Source organism: Hyposmocoma kahamanoa, unplaced genomic scaffold (genome assembly GCF_003589595.1).
Source record: "Hyposmocoma kahamanoa isolate Upper Pololo Valley unplaced genomic scaffold, ASM358959v1 88, whole genome shotgun sequence".
NCBI lineage: Eukaryota > Metazoa > Arthropoda > Insecta > Lepidoptera > Cosmopterigidae > Hyposmocoma > Hyposmocoma kahamanoa.
In genome coordinates, this window is record NW_020654466.1 from 3,574,925 (window position 1) to 3,593,939 (window position 19,015).

The window sequence follows — 19,015 nt, forward strand, 5'->3', positions numbered from 1 at the left end:
CTACCTTAGAGGATGGAAAAAGTTTCCATAGTCTAAGCCCTCTACGACGTAACATTAACGTTGCCAAGAGGTTTCTTGTCAAAACATTCCTTTGCAATTTTCTTTATCTCTCATTTAAATATTGTCTAAATATTTTTGTCACATTGTGTTTAATTTTTTGTTTTATGTCATTACTGTTTAGTTGATTGTTTCATTAGGTATTTTATAGCTTTAATGTTTGTGTACTATAAAATAACCAACACTGTAGGTAGGTAAACATTCAATCTTGCTTAAAATGAAACTTACGTACAAGAACGTTACCTAATCTACACTGAATCAATTGTGTTGTGTTCTTGCATCTAGTCTAAAATACAGTGTTTTACAATTTCTTTATTCCCGGCTTCTAAAAATATATTGATAACTAGGCATAAACTAAAACGCAAAATTATGCTACCAAGTCCATGAACGGCTCTTTGGGCAGCATCAGGGGAATTCTTCAAAATCAGAAATTTTTAAATAATAATAAACATCCCAATATCAATCTCAAGTACGCCTTGATTTATTTACAGTCTACGAAGGGGTATGTATGTGAAAAAATAAAACAAATGAATACATTTCCAAAATATATTTTATCAGCGAAATTGTAAAAATTTTAAATTCATTCAACTTACGTAATAATATACACTTGTGATTGTTAAACTTAAAATAATAAAAAATATAACATCTATTTATATCACAGTGCAACAAACGTAACAAGCGTGTGAAGCTGGCAACTTTGAGAGCGAGTACTAGGGTAACATATTCGCGTCTATTTTTATCGTGTTCACAGACAATTTGATTGTTTATTTGCCACAGAAAGAAAAACTATGTCCAACCACTCTTATCTCATCTTTCAGATACTTTCCCTAACACCCTGTATATTTTCGAATTTTAATGTGCATTAAGTGCGGGTCGACAAAGAAAGTCGTCTCATATCTTATTGGTCAATATAATCGAATACGCTCTCGTCTCCCAAGCCCTCTCTAGTTGCGAGCCTCGCACGTTATTTCGCACGTGGATTTAAAATCAAGCATAAATGGACCTTCTTTTCCTGGGTAGAAGGTTGATACTGTAATGATATAACGCCCGGCTGGTAGGTTCTTCAGTTCGAGTATTACAAAGCCTGATCTGTGAAGAAAAAATACAATTAAATTCCTTCTTATCTTAAAGATCGCTTTACTTTCCACTCTTGTACACTTTGTAGTCCCTTTCGCTCCTCTGATACTCTCTTACTTAACTTGCCCTCTCATACCTCTAACTTTTATTCCAACTCTTTTACCATTTCTGCGATCAGATTGTGGAATTCTCTCCCTGAATCGATCCCCTTCTCTTGATTCCTTCAAACAACGTGTCAAGGATCACTTCCTCAACTCCTAAATTTCGTCTGTCCTCTACTATCCTTTCATTTATTTCCTACATTTGTACTTCATTTTTCTTTTTCTATTAAAAGTATATAAGCATTTAATATTATTGTGTATTTATTGTTATGTATGTATTAATAATATTATTGTTATTTATATATATATGTATATCTATCTTTGGATATGTATATATTTTTATTATTACTTATTACGTAGTGTACTTATGATGATATTCTTTGGTTGCACCCCTTTTGCATATCCGAAATGTCTATCCTAAGGTTGCCTGGAAGAAATTGGTATATAGCAATAAGGCCGCCTGTTGCACATTGACTTACTACTACTATTATACTTAAGCTATTGTATTTTAATTGTAATTTTATGTGCAATAAAGAATATTTCATTCATTCATTCATTCAATTAAAATAATACGTAAAGGGTTTTTTTCTTTGTGTTTGTCACAACCCAAAGAGAATATGGAAGGAAATGAAACTATTTTTCCGAATTTAAAACTATCTATCGTATTTGTTTTTTCAAACAAACTGACTCGGAGTCTTATTTGAATAAATTTTCAATTTTCTGTTTATCGAAATATTTTTCAATATAATACCAAAACGTCGTAACTTGTAATAATAGGTCTTGACGTATTGAACTTTAAACGATATGCCAACAGAGTAAAGTTTAAACTATATTAACAATCCAGAATTTGTTATTTCTTTTTAAATTTGAACTGCGACCAATCAATATCAAGATTTTGTAGTGTTTGTTTCAAATTAAGAATGTGGGTGTATATAACAATAAGACACCTCCATTGTTTCTTACATGGTTAGAACCAATTTGGAAAATGAACTTTCCTGAACACAGTTCTGTTCTAGAGGCTCCAGGTAGTGCCTCGGAATTAATTTGCTGTGGTACTCTCAAGTCAAAAACTTACCTATAAGGGCCAGAAGATTCTTTCAAAAATGGCGCCGTCTGATTGGGATCGTCCAAACTTTCCACCCTCGCGTCGATTCCTATCTGGTACTCCTTAGGCCCCCTCAACTGAACAGTGACGTGGCAGGGGACGCGGGAATCCGGTACAGTGATTACGTATTTGGGGTTGTTGGGGTAAGTCGCTCTGTGATTCTCACAACCCCCGGCAGTTAGGCCGGACCATTCGCCGCTTATCTGTAAGGTGTTAACGATATTGCTGATGTTAGATGAATTTAACTGCCTCCGTGGTCGAACGGTCACCATGTTGGTCTGCACGCAAAGGTCCAGGATTCGATTCCCGGGCCGAGAGAAATATTATATAGCCCACATTTATTTATCTGAAGAGTTTGGATGTAATTTGTGGTTGTCTATGTATGTGAGTCCGTGGCACCCGCGACACAGGGTTTCCCTAGTACGGGGCTATAACTATAAAAGTTATGATAATCGAAAATTTTTGTTCAACAGTTGTGCGCGTAGTAGTAAGCTACACGCCTTTCCATAATTGTTGCAGTGCCACTCAGAGCTTTAAATCGCAAAGATCTGGGGGGCACTGCTACTTCACTCGTCACCCTGAGATATAAATTGACAAGCCCCAGTACCCTTGCTGAAACGCAGCACTGTTCATATTACCTACTGCTTGGCGGCAGAAATAGGTAAGGTGGCAGTACTTCCCTGTCGGGTTCCCTTTCAAGCCCTTTACAGGTCAGTCAACCGTGACCATGGGACCTGTAAAGGGCCCGAAACGTTGGTTTGTTTGAAAAAACAAATATACGGGATTTAAATCCAGAAAAATAGTTTAATTTCCTATGTGTAACAATGGCGAAAACCTAAGAACTCGATATATTAAATATTAATTTTGCAATTTTCGTCCAATATAGCAAAGATCAAGTTAAACTGGACTATTTAAAGTGAAACAATTGACGACACCCGTGAACTGTTTCGAATTCGGGCTGGCCAATCGAAGCGCAGTTGTCACAGTAATGATTTGGCAGAATAGTTTTCAAACAAATGACATTTCGCCTCTATTTCTTTACATACTCGATGCCATTTCTCAACGTGTGATGGTTGCTTTGTTTCCACAATACAACCAAGAATATTCTGTATAGGATCCAAGCAAATTGTTAGGATACTTACTGATTTAGTATATCGATAAGGTTCAATCTTAGCCAACGAAAATTGACAAGTGGCGTATGCCCGTAGCGTGTAGTAGATAGTGCGAGTTTTCTCATACTGAGACACGACTAGGGTGTAACGATCGGCGCTGTTTTCTCCGACTATAACTTTGCATAAATAGTGGGGACTGTTTATCCGGATCCCGTCGATATAAGGTGGGGGGTCGTCTGAAACCAAAGTTGTGTTGACTGGTAGATAACCTTACAAACAGGGTATAACAATAATATGAATTATAATTTATTTAATATGAAATAATATTAAGTACAATTAATAGCGACATCTCTGGCTGTAAAGTTAACAGGTTGACGAAATGCTTTATGATAGATGGAGCTAAGGCTAAAAAGTCGTTGAAAAAACCAAATACGAAAGATTCGAGAACAAGCACAAAAAAAATTCGAGAGGTCCACTGGTTTATCCCGTAGCTTAGTTGGCATAGCGTCTGACACGGTTTGCTAGAAGACGCCGGCTCGAATCCGGCCATTCGGATCGAATCCACTGGCTTTGTTCCCACTGGCGACAAATGGGGCAAAAATCCCATCCAAAAAGGGTGGAAGTACTCATACTATATTGCTTGATTTTAAAAGGGATATTGAAAGCCGCCCATCGTAGCTCTGAAAGTGATCTCTTCCGATCAACTCAAGATAGTGACAGCAAAAGCAAAAATTAAAAGATTCCCTTATTATTGTATTGCATATAGAAAAAAGGAATTACGACACTAGAATTTCTTTTTTTATGTAAATACAATGGAGGCTACAGAACCGCAGAGGATGCAAGTCACTACAGGGGGCTAAATAGGCAGATTTCGAAATCTTTGACTACCGACATACGCCAATTTAATACAGAGCGTATTAAAGAGGCCACTGAGCGGAACAAAGGCTCCAAGGTGGTAGCGAGAGATCTGTCTATTGGGCAAAGCCAACTGACGAAGCTGAAAACTGATGAAGATAGTATCATTTCGTCTAAGTCTGAAATCCTGAGGGAGATAAAGAGTTTTTTATCGACAGCTATACTCCATGAAAACACCTGTTGAAAGCGAGGCCAAAGACCCCAGAGCCAAGCTTACCCGACGTTATACCGAAAATATCCCGGACGTCTATCCGGATTAGTGTGGCTCTCAAACAACGTAAGAACAACAACGCAGCGGACGATGATAGAATCACAACAGAACTTCCGAGAGCGGGCGGCAAGCCGATACTTAAAGTCCTCCAGAAGCTTTTCAATTCTGTTATCGTCGAAGGTCAAACGCCGAAGGCATGGGGCAGAAGCGAGGTCGTCCTGTTCTTCAAAGAGGATGATAAAACACTCGTTGAAGAACTATCGGCCAATCTCGCTTCTGAGCCATATCTATAAGTTGTTTTCGAGAGTTATCATGAATATCGAGGTGTTAAGGTACTTATACAAAAACGCCACTATGTCAGTCCGATCACAGGATCAGAGCTCTAATCCTATCCAACTGCAACGAGGCGTGAGACAGGGAGATGTGATACATCCGAAACTGTTCACTGCTGCGTTGGAGGATATTTTCAAGCTTCTGGACTGGAAAGGACTTTGCATCAACATCAATGTCGAGTATCTGACACACCTACGATTTACCGATGATATAGTTCTTATGGCTGAGACCTTGGGAGACCTGAACACAATGCTCGAAGATCTCAGTAGTGTTTCCCAAAGAGTGGGTCTTAAGATGAACATGGACAAGACGAAGATCATGTCGAATGTCCATGTTGTACCCGCTCCAGTAAAAATTGGGAGTATTACACTCGAAGTTGTTGACCATTACGTATACCTGGGGCAGACAGTCCAGTTAGGTAAGTCCAACTTTGAGAAAGAGATCTCTCGTCGAATCCATCTCGGATACCGGATGGCGGAAAGATTCTTCAATGGCGACCGCGCACCGGATGATGCTCAGTGGGTAGGCTCCCCACCTGGTGGACCGACGATCTGGTAAAAGTCGCGGGAAGCCGATGGATGCGGGCAGCGCAGGACCGATCGTCGTGGAGATCGTTGCTGGAGGCCTATGCCCAGCAGTGGGCGTCGTATGGCTGAATAATGATGAATGATGATAATGATGTAAATAAAAATCGATCACACAAAAGAAGGCCCAGTTACGTTCTATAACTTACATGGATAATACACTCTCCGTCCACCGTGTTTATACACCACCAAGGTGATATACTCCTGGTTGTCCCTGAAGTCCTCGATCTGCGTGATATGTCTCGTAAGTAGAAGCCAAACGGCACCTTTGCCCTGCACGTGCAGTGAGAACTGGGGGTTCTCTCCTATGTTGTATGCGTCACGAACTGGACCTACGCCAGCGTCCCATTTTCTAAAAAAAATTACCTATAGTTTAGTTACGTTACACTATTTTCAAGAATTTACATTAATAATGTACGTTTTTAGATTATAAAACAAGTTTTATTTGTGTAAATTATACTTTTACAAGAATTGACTTTAATAATGTAAATTATGTTTGTGTAAATTAAGTTTTTTCAAGAATTGACATTAATAATTTAAGTGTTATTTGCGTAAATTACACTTTACAAGGATCGACATTGAAAATGTAAATTCTGTTTGTGTAAATTACGTTTTTTTAAAAATTGATTGACTTTAATAATTTAAGTTTTGTTTGTGTAAATTACGCTTCTTTCATGAATTTACATTTACAATGTCAGTAAGTTTTGTTGTAAATTACGCTTTTTTTTTCAAGAATCGACATTTTAAGTTTTGATCGAGTAAGTTCGATTATCCTGAACACACCGAACGCGGGGTGTCTTCTAATTCATTGTTACTAACTAGTGTTGTAAATTTTACGGTATAACCACGCCGAAGGTAGCCCGAAAAGCTCATTAGCGGCGTGGGCGTGTCTTACAATTTAAAACCAATATACCGGCACAGGCAGTACTGTACTGTTATTATTTGCGAATAAAATATAAAATTTATATGATGAGGTTAAAATTTTAAATAAATCACGAGTTCCTTCATCATGGCAACTTGAATACCAAAAAACAAAATTATCAAATACAATCGAATAAGATTTTTTCTGTAGCTATGTCAACTCCTTCCTAATTACTTTCCAACTACTGTCTTAAAGTCGCCACGCTGTATAAATGCAACTCCTAGCACTTAAGAGTTGATACTACCTCAGTTCGAAATCAAATTTTTCCCGTACTGTACGATTCATTTACATTCTGATATCGATAAAAAAATTAAACTGGCTTTATTTCAGAATTTATTTTTTTAGGAAATAAATAAAAGTCATTTCAAAAATATGTATAGCATTCCTGTTCTATTTAGTTCAGTTGATATACCCACTGAATGGTTACCTATCAGTAGTCCGAAATGACATTTTCCAGAAATAACCATTGCTAGAATTTTCATAACCTCGAAAGTAATTTCGAGAGGAAAATGTTTTTTCTTTTAAACCTAACTTAATCTAACCTAACCGAACCTTATCGTGTCTTTGCGATAAACATTCAATATATCCTGAAATAACAACTGTTTCGTTATAATTCGGTTTTCGGTGTAATGAAAATTCGAACGACGTTATTTCGGACCCTTACCCTACTGAATACAGCAGTTTTCTTGTAAAATTTCGAGGTAAGTTTGTGTTTTTTTTTATCGTCAAAATGTTTAGGAATCGTGATTTTACACCGAATACTAATCAGTGCATATCCTTAATTCTACTATATATTTTTTCCAACGTGATTGATTCAACATTTTCTTATTATGCGGTTGATTTGAGGTAAAACTTCAACATAAAAGTACCTTAAAAGCTCACTTACTGATGAATGCAGGACGTGAAACTAAAAATATCTGGGTCCCAATTAAGATAGAATACGTCAAAGAACTTCAAAATGCTCGCATAGTCAATCCAGAACACTCCATTATCATACTGCGCTGCACTATCGGGGTCATAGTTCAACCGTCCTCGGAGATCATTGGTCCAATGTATTGTGTCCAGTTCTGAATAATTGCCCCGCCACCTTAAATGGGACCAGGGGTTCTTTAGTTTTAAAAGTTTCACGCCCTGAAATAGGAAAACGAAATTTTATAGATCTCTTACTCTAACAAGGTTTAATTGGTAGGATCGCCATCCAATACTGTTAAATTTGATTTTGTATGACAAGTTAATAGTTATTTGTTTATAACATTTTCCACAGTTAGTAGCGTGGTCAGGTGGTGGGATATTTTTAAATAAGTGTTATAAATGTAAACAAATATACAAAGTTTGTACATTTGTAAGTATACAAAGAGCAAGTCATAGAGTTTCTTTCTTATTCTTCTTATGCAGGTATTATAAATGGGTAAGTTAGTAATTTGCTAACTTATTAAATAGTTAAATACCATCTATTAATTTTATTGGTGGCAACTACGGTAGGCTACCTTCTACGATATGATGATTACAAATCAGGTAGGTAAAACAATAAGTGAGAAAACAAGTGAGTGAGAGAAACGTGGCAAAGTGAAGCTAAAAATTATTTTTAATAAAGAAAAAGACAAAAGACACAGTTTGTAGTAAATAAATAAGCTTTGAAAATAACAGAATGTCGTTTACCACACCGACAATAGCGCAATATGCAATCGTCAAAACACTGAGCTGTGATTGGTCAGCTTGATTTTCGTACTATCTTTCACGTGATATTACGAGTCCATACTACCCTCAGTTCGAATTAAATTTTTTCCCGTACTAATACCATTGACTTACAATTATATGGACGTCGGGTCCGCGCTAAAATGTGCCCGAATTTATAGGGCGTTAAAATCGTATACAGAGCGTCATTCACGCTTTAGTCTTCGTTTGTTCGACTGACAGCGAAGCAAGCAAAATTAGACAGTACTGCGATGACATTACAATTTAAATTCAACGTTTTAGCTTTTTCACATTCCTTTAGATGTCACTACGTTTAAATAGGTTGACTTGGGACACTTTTTTTCGTGGTTTTTGTATTAGACCCGTCGTCCATTTATTTGTAAGTCAATGACTAATATGGTTCATTTTGTTTCATTTTCATTCGAGCGACAGGTATATCACTGGCTTTATTTCAGAATCAAATTTTTAACAAACGAAAAATACAGCCATTTGAAAAATATATATCGTATACTAATAATAATAATAATAATAATAACGCACACACTCAACATAGCCCCGCACTAGGGAAACCCTGTGTCGCGGGTGCCATGGACACACATAGACAACCACAAATTACACCCAAACTCACGAGAGAAATAAATGTAGGCCATACAAATATTTCTCCCGGCCCGGGAATCGAACCTGGGACCTCTGCGTGGCAGTCCGGCATGGTAACCGTTCGGCCACAGAGGCAGTTAAATATTAATACTATACGTGTTCCATTTAGTTCAGTTGATATAAAACAAAATCATTGGTATATGTAAAGTACATGTTAAATACGGCGGTTTTGTTGTAAAATTTCGAGCTAAGTTTGTTTTTTTTTTATCGTGAAATTTGTTAGGAATCCTGTTTTCACACCGTATACTAATCAGTGTACATCCTCAATTTTACTATATATTTTTTTCAAAGTGATTAATTCAACACTTTCACTGTTATGCGGTATCAACGAACTTAAAAAGGAACTTACCTCAAGGTTGCTAGATTTAGATTACGATCTGACGGAGGAATTGGTAAGCCGTGAACTACTTTAAGTAATTGCTTGTGTCTTATTGATATTTAATATGGGAAATACAATATAATTATATACATAGTCATTGACTTACAATTATATGGACGTCGGGTCCGCGCTAAAAAGTGTCCGCACTTGTAAGGCGCTAAAATCGTATACAGAGCGCGACACTCCGCTTTAGTCTTCATTTGTTCTACGGACAGCGCGATACTGCGATGACATAACAATTTAAATTTCGAATAGGTTGACTTGGGACATTTTTTTCGTGGTTTTTGTATTAGACCCGTCGTCCATTTATTTGTAAGTCAATGTACATAGTATACATAAGTTTATACAATTACGAGTATATAAATATTAATGGATTACTTATATACATTTATATATATATATATATATTTTATACACAACGCAAAATTTACACACATACATACACGCACATTCTAACCTACAGTTTTGTTAATAACTTAAATACTAATGTGAAGTATTCAGTGCGAGGTTTATTTGTATACACGTAGGAATACTGGCTCTCATGTCACAGGTTCACCCTATTTTGAGAGTCAGGGAAAATAGCAACCTATAAGTTTGAAACAATGTTATTTAAGTTTTTCTGTCTTTGTTATTATCTTGTTACTGTTTCTTTCTTTCTTTGAATAAATATATTATTATTAAAAAAAAAAAAAAAAAAAAAACTAAAGCCATTTGTGGCTCTTAACACATTTTCATCATTTGCATAAACATTAGAGCTTGTTCTGACAGGCTCAAGTCGATTACGCATAAATGTAGTGACCCCCTAAGTCGTTTGACGCCGTACTCACATCAACGGAAGTGACGTCGAGTACAGCATAGGCATGCGTTGCCACCAATCCTGTACGTTCCGCGTCGGCGTCTGACAGAGGTCCCGTCGCAACTGTCACTAGTACGTCACCCCGATCGAGTCGCTTCTGAATGATGTCGAACAGGGCGGTTGCGTTGAAATCTGTATCGTCATTACGGATAGCGCACCTCTCTGGGATCCAGCCCGTTAACGCGTGGAGATCTATATTCTGTAAATTAAACAATTACATATGTAGGAATGAGCAGGGCTGGGTAGTATTTGCATTACAAATACTGTACTAGGTTCAAGTGGGTCAGAGAAACACCGAGGGAAGAGGAATTTGAAACCTTACCACATAATCTAAAGAGTTTAGCGCTATAGTCTCTCAGTCGATAAAACAGACAAACAGATTAGTTTAAACGATTTAAAAGAGATGTCGCTACGATACTCCAAATTCAAAAGACGGCAAAAAACAATGACGATCGATGGCTTTCTAAAATAGTGGCCTATCTCAAAAGCATATATTTCATTAGGAAGATGGTTTAAAAAATCCGCCCAAATTTGACATATCGTAGAGTACCAGCTCAAGGTTGCCATGTGATTATTTTAACAAATTAAAAGTTCTGTGTCCCATTCACAATAAAAATTTAGCATATTCTGAACAAATTTCAGTACTAAGTCAAAAAAGGAAACAATTTGGGTTGTGCCACTATTCTTGAAAAGCAGCGAGTTGTAAAACTGTGAGAACACGAGTTATAATAGGTACATTGCTTGTATAAGCATACGATAACTGTTCATCTAGGCTCTTACCCCGTCTTTTGAGGGAAAAGAAACGTTAGCACAATTTGCACATTCCTGACAAATGCATTCTAAGTATTGAATTTAGCGTACTCTATCTAGTCAGATGTATCACAAAAAATATAAACCAAAATAGGTTTTAATGCAAAATTTTTCTTTATTTTCTTTATATAAAATTTAATTGTGAGATACTTAAAGCTTTTAAATATCATTTGAATAAACTATAAGTTATTAAGTCTAATTTTCCATTGTTCAACTTACTAGTGTGTGATGTAAAACTTTATATGCCACACACGCGGAACTGCAATTACAAACATTCGAGTCATTAAGGACCTAGCTTTTGTCTCGGCATTTGAATGTCCCTCTGTTTGTAATTGCCTACTTGCCGGCCATGTGACGCAATGTAATAAAGCGTCGAATATAAATAATGATTTACTTATTCACAGTAAATGAGGCTTATAAACATGAAAATTACATACATATATATTTCGGTACCTACAATGCAAACTATGCCAACTTCATTTTTTGGAAATTTTTTGTTATTTTCGTATTTATTTACCAAAATTATATTTATTATTCTGTGAAAAAAAAAATTAAGAAACAAAAAATCAAATTCGAAAAAAAAACCAAACGAATTTTGTGAATAAAAAAAAAACAAAATAAAAACAGAACAGGTCCAAAAATGGAGTTTTCATTGAGGAGGTGTCGTTTCATAGTAATTGTTCCTCATACTTAGCTATTTACAGCATACAATAAAACTGAATAAAACTCGGATTACGACAAAAATTGCGCAACCCGTCTCTTTTGCCGTGTATGTTGTTACTAAAAAGTCTGGACGGAAAGGTGACCGTAATTCCTCGTTAATAAGCGTGGTAGACAGCCACCTACACTTCATAAATCGTTGATGTATTGGTCAAATGAATCATTTCTACGTAACTACACTCAATTATGGCCTATTCAATACATTAACGAGCGACTACAAGACGCCCGGGGCCTACATTATATCACATTTATTTTTTGTAACAACAAATTCTAGGGTCGGCGGACAAAAGCACTTAAGTCAAAAACCAACATCATTCATTTAAATTAATACATCTACCGACTAAAGCTCATAAAACAAATTCATTTGTTAATTAAATTTTTATTGAATGGATATTCAATTATTTATTGTGAAATTACTCCACTAGTTTGTTATAATTAATTACTGCCTTGGACGAACTCTTTCACAAGAAGTTCTATAGCTACTACTTCTAGACGAACGGCAGTGTGACAGCCAAGTTACAAAAAAAGACACACTTACACTGTTAGATCCAGGGAAATCATATCCGCCCATAACTTTCATATACGCTTTCTCCAATAGTGAAACCCAGAATTCATTCTTATTGCTTGAGTATGAGCAAAGCAGGCGCCCATATCGGCTGTAGGGCAACCTATCGTCTATGATCACCTGCAAAAATAAAATTTAAATATAAAGCATTATATACTCCCGGACACATAATTCGAACCACCTCGCGTTTTTGCCTTAAAGGGCTAGAATACAAAAATAGTATATATCATCGAAGAAAAAGGACAAAGACTTTTAATATACTAGTTTCAAAATTGCGTAGGATAGTTCTTGATCAATCGAACATTGTTTAATCTTTAGGGCATTTAATATTGATGCCAGGTGGCTCGAAATATGTGTCCGGGAGTGTATTCAATATTATTTGATTTTTAATTCGGGACTGAATCACGTATAAATGGATGGATGTCGTGAGTGTTGTGTGTCGGTTTGGTGAGAATCCTAGTACACAAATAAATAATGAAGATTATTTAATTGTAGAATGTTTCACCACCATAATAGTCAATTATTTTTTGTGAAATTACTCCACTAGTTTGTTACAATTATTAATACAAAGATCGAAAACTTAGAAAAAATCCCGAAACCGTGTCGAGACGCTATGCCAACCAAGACACGGAACGAACTAGCGCACCTTAGGAATTTTTCTATGTTTGTATTGTAGCAGATCTTTGCTTTGTTTTTTAACGACCTTTTTGCAGTAGCGCCATCTGTGAGAAATCTATTTCTTCACTCAGGCAGGCACCTTTACAGCTACCAGCAGCTGACTACAGATTGCAAAGTTTATTGAATATCAGGATGTTTGACTATGTTTGTTTGTATTTTATTATTTGGATTGTATTGCATTTAAATGTTTGTATGTATTACAAATAAATTAAACACGAATACGTTTGTTTTTTCAAACAAACCGACGTTTCGGGCCCTTTACAGGTGCCATGGTCACGGTTGACATGGTCGGTTTGTTTGAAAAAACAAATATACGCGATTTAAATCCTGAAAAATAGTTTCATTTCCTACGAATACGTTACCTTTCTCCTTACTCCATTCAAATGCAACTTCACCATATATTTCCCGAAAGGATTATACACTGGGTCCTTGTTCCGATTTTTTGGATAAATAATGGACGTTATGATCTTCTTTTTGAACCGCCGTTCGTAAATCGCGCTCACCGCCAGAGAAGCTACGAAAGAACAGTCTGATACTATCTGAAAAATAGAGAACCCAATGATTAACTGAAATAATAACATACTAAGCGAATTGGAAATAGGTTTCTTAAAAAAAATCAGCATATTTATTATTTAGTTCCGATATTTTTTTTACAATACCAAATTACGGGACTTACAAGTAGTGCGCCTGGTGGTAAGCGGCACGCCTGTTCATAACAGTTGGAGTGCCACTCAGAGCTTTAAGTCGCAAAATTCTTAGAGGCACTGTCACTGCGCCCGTCGCCCTGAGCGCCCAGTTACATAAGGAGAAAGTTTTCGCGACCGCCCAGTTACCACGCCTTCAAGTACATTAATGGCGAATCTGAGTTCTATTTACTAGGCAACAACATTTAAATTCCTCTGAGTAAGACAACCGCGCGCTCGCCGGCGTATACCAAATTCAAGCCAGATTCGTCCGCGTGCCCGGGGCGCTCATTTAAGTTAAAACGTAAAAGCTAAATAAATAGAGCGTATTTTGCCATGACAGTTAGACGCACGCGGTCGCTGCGCGGCGGCCGTGCAGCGTGAGCGCGTATTCATAAATTTGTGTCGTATAAATGTGCCCTGAGAGATAAGTTGACAAGTCCCATGTGCTTGTAATTTCACCAGCACCCTTACCCTTACAAACCAGAACGCAGTAATGCTCACATTACTGCCTGGCGGTAGGTAGTACTTCCCTGGACGAACTCTTTCACAATGAGCTCTACTTACTGGTACTAAAAAGAGGGATATAAAGAGGGTTGACGAGGGGTGAGCACTTATTCCCGCCATGCTCTAGAATTTAATATAAATAATCGTCTACTCAAATTAATCACATTGATATCAAAATGTAATCCTAGCACCACCATAATTATTTTTAAATTGTTAGGTTCCAGTTATCTTTTCCATGCTTCAATTCCGGTTTCTATTCTCACTCCTTCACTGTTCATGCGGTCAGACTTTGGAATGCACTTCCCATTATTATTCACGAAAGTAAATCGTTAGCTATTTTTAAAGTGAGAGTTAAAGAGCATTATTTATCTACAATTCCATCCATATCTTAGGTATCATATTATAAAATATGTATATATCTAAGTATTTATATAATTTATAACAATTTAATATTATTATATTATTTTTATATTATTTTTTCCTTGTTTTGTTGTGCACATGTGCCCGTTCTTTTAGTTATAGTGTCCTGTATTTAGGTCTGCAGGAAGAAATTTCTATTAGAAATAAGCAGAACCTTTTGTTTTTAATTTCGCTTGTATTCTTTGTGACTTGTTGTATTTTTCCTGTACAATAAACTATTAAATAAATAAATGTTTCTAACTAAATTCGGAGGAAGACTTGGTGTCTGTCATACAGTTTTATTTAAAATTAGTACGGACGCTAAAGTTCAAGCTGATCTTAATATGTTCCTTGTGTAATAATGTCATGTAATTTTAAAATAGCATGCAATCGTATAGACTCAATAAAGATTATTATTATTATATATTATATCAGCGCAAAAAGATACTCTCTGTCCTTTATATTGGAACTTTTGATGTGACAGTAAAATAAACCAAGTATGTAAAAAAAATATAAATCAAAGAATCGCAATGGATGTCTCAAACAGTTAATAAATAAAATCAAACTTACCGTCTGTTTTATACTGAAACAATCGACGCAGTCTCCAACAATCATTTTCGGGTCGCTGCAAATCTCATGCGGTCGCACCCAACTGCTAAATTCACTAGCTTGTTTAGAAGACAGTTTCAATTCACTAGCTCTATCTTCAAATGGTATAGCAAATTGAAATTTTTCCGAGTAATCCACGTCCATAAATGGAAGGAAGCAATTGTTATTAATATTGGATGTTTTACGCAACACATCTTTTTCTTCCTCGGTGTAAGTGTGTTTGCCACTCACTTTTAATTGACTTGTTACACTTTGTTGGTGTTGTAATATTGTGCGGTTTGGTGTTACTCCTGTAAAATTATATTGCTTACGTTTTGCAAAAAAAAAAAACTTGCAAAAGATATTTATTGAATGGCCGAAAGGAAGACCATACAACCATGAAATAAATGGCGCTTTAATTTTACTGAATCTAAGGGCGACTCAGGGAGAAGAACAAACAAAGACAAAAAATCAAGTCCACAAAACATGTCCAAATTCACAAAACAGGCTTGCTACGTTTTGTATGTAGTTAAATTTTTATGATGGCGAATTTTTCATAGTTAATTATTGAGGCAAAAATCCTACTACATTCATCATATTATATGCAAAGTTAAAGTAATGTTGAAGATGGATAATATTTTTAAATATTAGTAATAATGGAGAATAATAGTTTAACAAATATGTTTTATGGCTGGATATGAACCAGCGACTTCGCCATACCGCCACATGTTTCAATAATAATTCAATAAAAATTACCAGGTTTCCTAGTATCATGGATGGACAAAGCACCAATTTTATTGATACCTTTCAACTCTTCTCCTCTGTCCAAAGCCTGTTTGGCCACAGCATTTATTTTTGCTTTTATATCTGGATCACTTACATTCTAAAAAAAAAATATTTTAAATAATTTGAGTGCTTCACAAGTTCACTAAAGAGGATAAGTATAAATTCCTTTTAATTTTATTCTGTTCACAATTTCATTATGAGCTCATACAGAATCCTAAATTGAGTAACTTAACTGTAACATTGGTATTACAATCAATTTTAAGATTTTGAAGCCTTTGTCCAATGGTGGATAAAAAAAAATTACAACAACACTGACGACATGCGTCATTAAGGAGTCTCCGTCGTCGCCTGTAAATCTAGTATGAATAGATACTGCGGGACTATGAGTGTGTATTATTCTTATTATTATTTCTTTTTTCTCCAACACACACAAAGCTAAACTTAAGCTGTGTGGCCGGCTTATTAGAAAATTCAGTAAAACTTTTTGAAACTGTTTGGAAGTCCTTACCAGCAGATTGGATATTTAATTTTATTATTTATTTTTACAAATTTTAACGCATCCGATGTAGATCAGCTTCACGAATCAATCAAAGCTCATCTAATCAATTGTATTCTGGTCAAATTCGTCTAGAGTTACGCCAGTGACTCTTAGGGATTCCATCAGGCTCAAAAATATAACACGACCTTTCTATTTAAGTGCAGTAAAGAGTAATTGGTATTGTTTGTATATAATATACTTACAACACTAACGGCAAGCTCCACAGCCTGTGTGTAAAGCTGTAAAGCCAAGTCCTTAAGGTCAGCTTCATCAGCATCAAGAGCTTGCTGCATAAGGAAGTAGCATTGTTGCATGCTACGCTCACTCTCTGCTTGTTGAGCTCCTGTGTTATTCAAATCAAGTATATAAAATAACTATTATTACAAGGTATAATATTTTCGGCCTCAGCGCGTTCCTATTATATCATGACAACACATAGTCGTTCAGTTTAAAATGCCGTGATTGGTATATTTAAATGAAGCCGTTAACATATAGTACAACACTATTAACTATCGTTCACGACTTTTTTGACGTTACGACAACAGACTGTCAAGACAATAGGAAGAGCTAGAACCATAGTTGTCCAACCATAAATAAAACGTCACGATAAAAACGTGATGACAGATAATCGCAGCTACTATTTTTGTCATTGTTATAATTATCATTGTCTGCATGTGTGCTCCCTACTCTCCCTCTCGTCCCCCTCGCCCTCGGTTGTGCATCAAACGATTCTGTCGTGCAAACAACAAGGCGGCTCGCGTGAGCCGAAAAATTGACACGATCCAGTGGGAATAGCTAGACACGACAGTTGTTTAACAAGAATAAAATTTCCACAACACAGTCACGACAGTCAGTCTTCATAAGGGAACAGGCTAAAAGAGACAGTCATTCAAAGATAAATAGAACATTACAACATAATGGGAATGCGCCCTCAGGCCAGCATTTGTACAATGAAATTAAAAATAAATAATAGTAATTAAATTTTTTATTGAATTGATATTCAATTATTTTTTGTGAAATCCTTCACTAGTTTGTTATAATTATTAATACAAAGATCAAACACTTAGAAAAAACACTCAGAAAAAATTCCTTCGATCCGGTCGGTGGTAGCTGCAAAGGTACTAACTGGGTGATAAATCTGTAGTAGATTTCTCATAGATGGCGCTACGACTAAAAAGTCGATAAATAATAGTAGTTTAATTTTAAACTTTACAATTTAAACTTATGACATGTTAATGAAGAAAGTAATTTCACTTTCATTTGATTAACTTTTCAAATGCTTATTTCATTTTAATTTGCAAATAATCAGTAGGTAGTTCTCATTTAACGACATTATTTGATCTCTTAAAAAATGATTTAGTTATATCTAGTGCTTAGGTTTCCGCAATTGTTGCGCATAGGAAATAGAACATTCATATTAGAGATGACTGGTTGATGACTATACCACCTCAATCAGCTGTAAAAAATAGTTTCATTTCCTATAATTTAGTTATGCTACATTTCCTTTGATCTTTTAGAGAAATATGTGACAAATTGCACTTTTGCAAACTAATAACGTATATTCAGCATTATTTAAAATTACAGGATAAGAAATTCTGAAATTCTGAATTTCCTATGTGTAACAATCGCGAAAACCTAAGAACTCGATATTACAGGATAATTTACTGTGGTTTTTCTCCTAATAATAAGTAGGAAAAACCACCTCCTGTTTTCCTGGTGTTTAGTATTTGACCGAATAATAATTCAAAATTAGGTATTTGGCTGAACAGAAAAAAAATATAATAATAGCTGAAAGCCGACTTTCCAAATTGCAATTTTAATAATAACACTTTCCTCACAAAATGCAACAAAATAAAGTCTTCATTTAAATAGAAAAATAATCATGAAATTTTTGTTTGTTTTCAATCTAGATATTTATAATGTGAGCTTTGCTGTAATTACTACCATGCACAAATAAAAAATATACCACTAATCCTAAGGGCATTTGCGCACTGCATCCAATTCGTATTTGTTCCGAATCTGAGGCTATACAAATCTAGAAAACTCGGACCCACTTTGGATGTTGCTTGTGCACTAAGTCCAATTCGAATCTGAGAAATTACAAAAATCACTTGTACATCTAGAGATATAATGATCCCTGTAATGTTTCAGACCATCATTTCTTGGATTCAGAACTAATACGAATCAGACGTAGTGCACAAACACTCTAAGACTTTTATTTATTTTCATTGTTACTTATTTTGAATTTTATGACACCACCACATCCCTAGTTGCCTATTAATAATATGGCACACAGATATAGATACAATAATGATCAGTCTATTTAGGACATCAAAAAGTTAAGCACAATGACTTCATTGGTGTTCTCGTTATTGTTTGAGAAATGAGTCATCACCTAACGAATCTAGGTTCAGATTATTTTGCAAATTGATAAGTTTATGTAAAAAATATCTCGCCCACCTTTTTGCTCCTGTAAGGCATTGGCTCTCTTCAGATATTCTTCAACTTTTCGCTTTACTTCAGCCTGCTTTTCGGCAGGAAACCTATCCCGAATCCGGTCCAACAACCTGGCAGCAGTTCTATAGCATTCTACAGCTTTGTCTATTTGCTTCAACTGATCAAATCTCACAGCAAGAGACGCTGCTTCTGTAGCATTCACAAGATCACCCATTTTCTTTTATTTCACTTACAAAAACATCGCAAAATTCACAAAATTGCCAAAAAATATGCAATTTCA

General features: G+C 35.7%; 1 protein-coding gene across 1 annotated transcript; it reads right to left on the reverse strand.

Annotated features, from left to right (window-relative positions):
* Positions 1-740: 740 nt before the first annotated feature.
* On the reverse strand, positions 741-18,949 carry LOC113235709 (calpain-7-like). The gene is made up of 12 exons (XM_026471569.1): positions 18,739-18,949; positions 16,482-16,621; positions 15,711-15,837; positions 14,937-15,265; positions 13,140-13,316; positions 12,073-12,219; positions 9,976-10,203; positions 7,304-7,548; positions 5,645-5,847; positions 3,483-3,688; positions 2,311-2,543; positions 741-1,146 (listed from the first exon to the last, which is right to left on the reverse strand). Exons 1-12 carry the CDS (start codon positions 18,947-18,949, stop codon positions 1,002-1,004), a joined length of 2,391 nt encoding a protein of 796 aa, XP_026327354.1. The 3' UTR covers positions 741-1,001.
* Between the last annotated feature and the right edge of the window lie 66 nt (positions 18,950-19,015).

Coding starts and splice junctions, on each gene's coding strand:
- LOC113235709 (XM_026471569.1), bottom strand. CDS start 18,949: ATGGGTGATCTTGTGAATGCTACAGAAGCAGCGTCTCTTGCTGTGAGA. Junction 15,266..15,710: donor CCATGATACTAGGAAACCTG/GTAATTTTTATT, acceptor ATAATTTTACAG/GAGTAACACCAAACCGCACA. Junction 7,549..9,975: donor TCGACGTCACTTCCGTTGAT/GTGAGTACGGCG, acceptor TTCCTATTTCAG/GGCGTGAAACTTTTAAAACT.